The following is a 7,189-nucleotide window of genomic DNA, read 5'->3' on the forward strand; positions in this document are numbered from 1 at the left end:
GCGCCGCTTGACACGAGCGTGATCGATGTACTCGGCGCCGGTGAGACGGGCGTAATGTGACCGGGGCGCTGGGTGTGACGAATGTGACTCGCGCGTGAGACGGATTTAATGACTCGCGCGCGTGAGATGCAGACGTAATGTGACGGCGTGTGAGACGTAACGCGGACTGCCGCAGAGGCGGACGTAATGTGACTCCGGCGCCAGAGGCGTGACGTGAATGACTTCCGGCGTGTGTAGACGCAGAACGTGACCGCGCCAGGAGACGGACGTAATGTGACTCGGGCGTGTGAGACGTGACGCGTTTGTACACGTAGCGTGTGGGCAGTGCGTAATGTATTTCGGCGCGTGTGAGACGTGACGTAATGTGACTCGGCGCATGTGAGGCGGCGTAATGTGACTTTCGGCGCGTGTGAGGCGTGCGTGACTCGGCGCGTGTGAGACGTGACGTGTAACGTGGCGTGACCGTAGCGTGACTGACCGGCGGCGTGTGAGGCGTAGCGTGACTCGGCGTGTGAGGCGTAGCGTGACTTCGGCGTGTGTGTGGCGTAGCGTGACTTTCGGCAGCGTGTGTGAGGCGTGACTGCGTCGCGTGTGAGGGCGTAGCGTGACTGCCCGGCGTGTGAGGCGTAACGTGACTGCGCCCGCGTGTGAGGCGTGCGTGACTTCGCCCGCGTGTGAGGCGTAGCGTGACTCGGCGTGTGTGTGATGTAACGTGACGTGGCGTGTGTGTAATGTAACGTGACTTCGGCGGCGGCGGCGTGTGTGTGTGTAATGTAACATGACTCAGCGCGCGTGTGTGTGATGTAACATGACTCGGCGTGTGTGATGTAAGATGACTCGGCGCGTTTGTGTGTGTGATGTAACATGACTCGGCGTGTGTGATGTAACATGACTCGGCGCGTGTGTGTGATGTAACATGACTCGGCGTGTGTGTGTGTGTGTGAGATGTAACATGACTCGGCGTGTTTCTCCTCTCCAGTCCCGGGTTCACGCGCTTCGTCAGGGTGTTGTGCGGCATGTCGTCTGACGAGAGGAAGGCGTTCCTTCAGTTCACCACCGGCTGCTCCACGCTGCCGCCCGGCGGCCTCGCCAACCTGCACCCCCGCCTCACCATCGTCAGGAAGGTCAGCTCGCTCTCTGATTGGCTCTCAGCCAAACAACTCATCCATTCATCCAGAAAATAATCCACACATTAATCGACAAGTTGCAGACCTGTTAATTATTGATTTCAAAGGGTTAACCTGTGTGTGTGTGTGTCTCTCTCTGTGTGTGTGTGTGTGTGTGTGTGTGTGTGTGTGTGTGTGTGTGTGTGTGTGTGTGTGTGTGTCTCTCTCTCTCTGTGTGTCTCTCTGTGTGTGTGTGTGTCTCTCTCTCTGTGTGTGTGTGTGTGTCTCTCTCTGTGTGTGTGTGTGTCTCTCTCTCTGTGTGTGTGTCTGTGTGTGTGTCTCTGTGTGTGTGTGTGTGTCTGTCTCTGTGTGTCTCTCTGTGTGTGTGTGTGTGTGTGTGTGTGTGTGTGTGTGTGTGTGTGTGTGTGTGTGTGTGTGTGTGTGTGTGTGTGTGTCTCTGTGTGTGTGTGTGTGTGTGTGTGTGTGTGTGTGTGTGTCTCTCTCTGTGTGTGTGTGTGTGTCTCTGTGTGTGTGTCTCTCTGTGTGTGTGTGTGTCTCTGTGTGTGTGTGTGTGTGTCTCTCTCTGTGTGTGTGTGTGTGTGTGTCTGTCTGTCTCTCTCTGTGTGTGTGTCTCTGTGTGTGTGTGTGTGTGTGTGTGTGTGTGTGTGTGTGTGTGTGTGTGTGTGTGTGTGTGTGTCTCTGTGTGTGTGTGTGTGTGTCTGTGTGTGTGTCTCTGTGTGTGTGTGTGTGTGTCTCTCTGTGTGTGTGTGTGTGTGTGTGTGTGTGTGTGTGTGTGTGTGTGTGTGTGTGTGTGTGTGTGTGTGTGTGTGTGTGTGTGTGTGTGTGTGTGTGTGTGTGTGTGTCTGTCTCTCTCTGTGTGTGTGTCTCTCTCTGTGTGTGTGTGTGTGTGTGTGTGTGTGTGTGTGTGTGTGTGTGTGTGTGTGTGTGTGTGTGTGTGTGTGTGTGTGTCTGTGTGTGTGTCTCTGTGTGTGTGTCTGTGTGTCTGTGTGTGTGTGTCTGTGTGTGTGTGTGTGTGTGTGTGTGTGTGTGTGTGTGTGTGTGTGTGTGTGTGTGTGTGTGTGTGTGTGTGTGTGTGTGTGTGTGTGTGTAGGTGGATGCCACAGACTCCAGCTACCCGTCTGTCAACACGTGTGTCCACTACCTGAAGCTCCCCGAGTATTCCTCGGAGGACATCATGCGAGAGCGTCTGCTCGCCGCCACCATGGAGAAAGGCTTCCACCTCAACTGACCTCCGCCCTGCGCCACACTGAGCATGCTCCTCAAGCCCGTCTCGCCGCCGCTGCCCCGCCCACCTGCCGTGTGACTGACAGATCAGACGGCCAATCGGAGCCAGCCGACTGACCACCTGACCGACCGACTGACTGACTGGGGGGGCAGGAGGAGGAATTATGTTGCAGAATAAAATGAAAGAAAAGCTCACATCCTTAACCCCTTGCCTCCTTCCCTTGGTTCCTTTGTCTTCATCCTTTTCCTCACCTGTGTGTGTGTGTGTGTGTGTGTGTGTGTGTGTGTGTGTGTGTGTGTGTGTGTGTGTGTGTGTGTGTGTGTGTGTGTGTGTGTGTGTGTGTGTCTGTCCTCAGTTTAGTGCCCTCAGTTTAGTGCCTGGTTTGACTCGTAGCTTCTGTTTTCAGTTCCTCATCCTTCAAAAAAATCATGCTTCTTTTTCCTCTCCCTCCCCACTTCTTTTATTTTTATATTTGGCTTTCTGTTTCCGTGTGTGTGTGCGACAGTTTTTTGCGGTTGTTTCTGACCGGCTGTAGAGGTTTAAAGGTCAGAGTGCATTTGGTGTTCTTTTACTTTTAACGATGAAGCTATAGAGACAAGAAAAGAAAAGCAGAAACACTGGTTGTGTGTGAGTGTGTGTGTGTGCGTGAGGCACATCTGAAGAGAAAAAGCTCTGCTCTCCCTCTTGTATTTTCTTTGTATATTATTATAAACATTTATTTAACTCAAGTTGCAGTTTGAGGTAAACAGATATTTTCAAAATGTGTATGCTCCAAAAAAAATAATCATTAAAATGTTTGCAAAGTATGAAGTAACGTCGGAGTCCTTGTGGTCTTTGTTTTGGTATTTTTGAGCTCAAAAACGTTTTAGACACAGAATCGAATATAATACGCTCCAAAATTATGTGAAATTGCAAGTTTTTTTTTTAAATTTAAAACCATCACATTTTCTTGAAGGAGGAGCCATATATCCCCCGCCAAACACATGCAACTAAAGATTTCAGTAAATTAAGTTGGACTATTTTGGGAATAAAGGTTGTTTATTTATAGGCCTGTCGCAATATATCAATTAATCGCATGATAAATAAAAATTAGCAAAATTTTAAATGGAAGTTATCGCGGACGGAAAAATTTCCAATTAATTTGTTTTTTATTGGGTTTGGTTTTTATTCCAGTACATTTGTTAACTGAGATGAGTCCATTTTATTTATTGTTTTGGGTAATTTTGTTCAGTTATTGTGGATATTTAAAATGTCTTCCAGTTCCAGTGTTTAATATTCTTTAGAGATAAAAAGTGTATTGATCTTTGAAAAGGTGTATCTGCATTATCATGCTGTCGTTATATTGGATGAAAATGGTCTCAGAACGTCTGTCGTTAATCGCAATAATTTCTGGGACAATTTATCGTCCAGCTAAAAATATGTGACGAGCCTATTTATTTGTTTTGAAATATTTTAAGAAAAAGGGTCGGGATGATATGAGAGTCAGTTTTCAGTAATAGATTACAGTTAGTTACTCACGAAGGAAAACTTGCAACAATATTATGAGAAAAAATCAGTTTTTCCAGCGTTTTAGACAGAAATATGGAAATAATGCTCCCCAGTCATGTGAAATTGTTTATTTCTTTTAATGAAAAACGTCACATTTTCTCACGAGAAGCCCTCCAAACCCTCCAAATACGTGCAACAGAAGGCCCCGACGCACCAGGGGGGTGGCCCTGATGGCCGGGCGCGGCGTCTCCGGTAATAGCCGCGTCCCCCTCGGGGGCTGGAGCGGACTCAGCCGTCGGCCATCTTGTCGAGGGCGGCGAGCGGCGCCAGGACGCGGCTCCGGTTGGTCTCCACCACGCGCCCGTTCTGGATCATCTCGTCCAGGATGATGTGGACCCGGTCCACGTTGAACATGATCTGGAGACTCCGAGTCAGAGAAACACAACCGAGACGGGGAGAAGGAACTAACAGACACTGTGTGGGTGGGTGGGTGTGTGCGCGTGATGTCTCTGTGTGTGTGTTTGATTTTGTGAGTGTGGTGTCTGTGCGTCTCTGTGTGTGTAGTGGAGTAAAAAGGAGGGGCTAACAGACAAAGAGCAGCTGTGATTGGTCGGTTAAAGGATACGTCCAGTTCACTCTGTCAGGAGACAAACACGAGGTTGTTTGAGAACTAAAATCACTTTTATATTCAAACTGTAGAAAGATCAGTTTAAAGTCTGAACTCACCACACGGCTGAAATATTTATCCAAAACCTCCACGAAGTTATGAACCAGCTCGTAGACGGACAGTTCGTTCTGCAGAGAGAGAGAGAGACACAGACATTCAAACTTGAGTAAATTTAAGCTGGGCTTTTATTGTGAAGGGTAGAAATGCCTTTTTATTGAATTCTAAACACAAATGTGATGGTTACCTAGGAAACCATGTGTAAAGTAGACAGATGAACAGTTCATGAGATATTTCAAAGACACACACCTGATTTATTAAAAAGATGAATATAACATTTCCTGGAATGATGAAGATTATGAATGAAAGAGGGCAGATGTGAGGGCAGATGTGAGGGCAGATGTGAGAGCAGATGTGAGAGCAGATGTGAGGGCAGATGTGAGGGCAGATGTTAAAGCAGATGTGAGGGCAGATGTCACCTCACTGTCAGAGACTCCGACCACGATGTAGAGCGCTGCGTACTGCCGGTACACCAGCTTGAAGTCCTTATACTCCACGAAGGAACACTGCCACAGAGCAAAGTAATAGATTACAGTTACTCACGAAGGAACACTGGCACAGAGCAAAGTAATAGATTACAGTTACTCACGAAGGAACACTGGCACAGAGCAAAGTAATAGATTACAGTTACTCACGAAGGAACACTGGCACAAAGCAAAGTAATAGATTACAGTTACTCACGAAGGAACACTGGCAACAGCACAGAGCAAAGTAATAGATTACAGTTACTCACGAAGGAACACTTGCACAGAGCAAAGTAATAGATTACAGTTACTCACGAAGGAACAATGGCACAGAGCAAAGTAATAGATTACAGTTACTCACGAAGGAACACTGGCAACAGCACAGAGCAAAGTAATAGATTACAGTTACTCACGAAGGAACACTGGCACAGAGCAAAGTAATAGATTACAGTTACTCACGAAGGAACACTGGCACAGAGCAAAGTAATAGATTACAGTTACTCACGAAGGAACACTTGCACAGAGCAAAGTAATAGATTACAGTTACTCACGAAGGAACACTGGCACAGAGCAAAGTAATAGATTACAATTACTCACGAAGGAACACTGGCACAGAGCAAAGTAATAGATTACAGTTACTCACGAAGGAACACTTGCACAGAGCAAAGTAATAGATTACAGTTACTCACGAAGGAACACTGGCAACAGCACCGAGCAAAGTAATAGATTACAGTTACTCACGAAGGAACACTGGCAACAGCACAGAGCAAAGTAATAGATTACAGTTACTCACGAAGGAACACTGGCAACAGCACAGAGCAAAGTAATAGATTACAGTTACTCACGAAGGAACACTGGCACAGAGCAAAGTAATAGATTACAGTTACTCACGAAGGAACACTGGCACAGAGCAAAGTAATAGATTACAGTTACTCACGAAGGAACACTTGCACAGAGCAAAGTAATAGATTACAGTTACTCACGAAGGAACACTGGCACAGAGCAAAGTAATAGATTACAATTACTCACGAAGGAACACTGGCACAGAGCAAAGTAATAGATTACAGTTACTCACGAAGGAACACTTGCACAGAGCAAAGTAATAGATTACAGTTACTCACGAAGGAACACTGGCAACAGCACCGAGCAAAGTAATAGATTACAGTTACTCACGAAGGAACACTGGCAACAGCACAGAGCAAAGTAATAGATTACAGTTACTCACGAAGGAACACTGGCAACAGCACAGAGCAAAGTAATAGATTACAGTTACTCACAAAGGAACACTGGCACAGAGCAAAGTAATAGATTACAGTTACTCACGAAGGAACACTGGCACAGAGCAAAGTAATAGATTACAGTTACTCACGAAGGAACACTTGCACAGAGCAAAGTAATAGATTACAGTTACTCACGAAGGAACACTGGCACAGAGCAAAGTAATAGATTACAGTTACTCACGAAGGAACACTTGCACAGAGCAAAGTAATAGATTACAGTTACTCACGAAGGAACACTGGCAACAGCACCGAGCAAAGTAATAGATTACAGTTACTCACGAAGGAACACTGGCAACAGCACAGAGCAAAGTAATAGATTACAGTTACTCACGAAGGAACACTGGCAACAGCACAGAGCAAAGTAATAGATTACAGTTACTCCACGGCACTGGAACAGAGTAGTTTATAAAATCTCTACTGTAACTGTATGTTTGTTTAGTTTGAAGTTTTGTCCTCTGCTACGGTTTAAATCACGTTAAGTTACACACACACACACACACACACACACACACACACAGTCAGTGACACACACACACACACACACACACACACACACACACACACACACACACACACACACACACACACACACACACACACATTTTTTTCTTTCATGTCGGTTACTAGCACACACATTTTTCCAGCTTTAGTTACTAGTTACTTTAGTTACTCCGCTACATTCATCTGTTCCAGCTTTAGTTACTAGTCTTTAGTTCCAGCTTTAGTTACTAGTTACTTTAGTTACTCCGCTACATTCATCTGTTCCAGCTTTAGTTACTAGTTACTTTAGTTACTCCGCTACATTCATCTGTTCCAGCTTTTAGTTACTAGTTACTTTAGTTACTCCGCTACATTCATCTGTTCCAGTTTTAGTTACTAGT

General features: G+C 46.2%; 2 protein-coding genes across 2 annotated transcripts in view; one reads left to right on the forward strand and one right to left on the reverse strand.

Moving 5' to 3' along the window:
• Nucleotides 1–2,517, forward strand: part of hectd1 (HECT domain containing 1) — a 96,673-nt gene extending 94,156 nt beyond the window's left edge. Inside the window, 2 exon segments of the mRNA XM_028566291.1 lie at nucleotides 980–1,124; nucleotides 2,218–2,517. Of these exon segments, the coding sequence (XP_028422092.1) occupies nucleotides 980–1,124; nucleotides 2,218–2,355 (283 nt within the window). The 3' untranslated portion in view covers nucleotides 2,356–2,517.
• A 1,601-nt stretch (nucleotides 2,518–4,118) lies between these two features.
• Nucleotides 4,119–7,189, reverse strand: part of ap4s1 (adaptor related protein complex 4 subunit sigma 1) — a 90,733-nt gene continuing 87,662 nt past the window's right edge. The window contains exons 3-6 of the mRNA XM_028565679.1: nucleotides 4,984–5,070; nucleotides 4,567–4,635; nucleotides 4,466–4,477; nucleotides 4,119–4,257 (exon numbers count right to left, since the gene is read on the reverse strand). Of these exons, the coding sequence (XP_028421480.1) occupies nucleotides 4,129–4,257; nucleotides 4,466–4,477; nucleotides 4,567–4,635; nucleotides 4,984–5,070 (297 nt within the window). The 3' untranslated portion in view covers nucleotides 4,119–4,128. The remainder of the gene's footprint in view (nucleotides 4,258–4,465; nucleotides 4,478–4,566; nucleotides 4,636–4,983; nucleotides 5,071–7,189) is intronic.

This window comes from Perca flavescens, chromosome 20 (genome assembly GCF_004354835.1).
Source record: "Perca flavescens isolate YP-PL-M2 chromosome 20, PFLA_1.0, whole genome shotgun sequence".
NCBI lineage: Eukaryota > Metazoa > Chordata > Actinopteri > Perciformes > Percidae > Perca > Perca flavescens.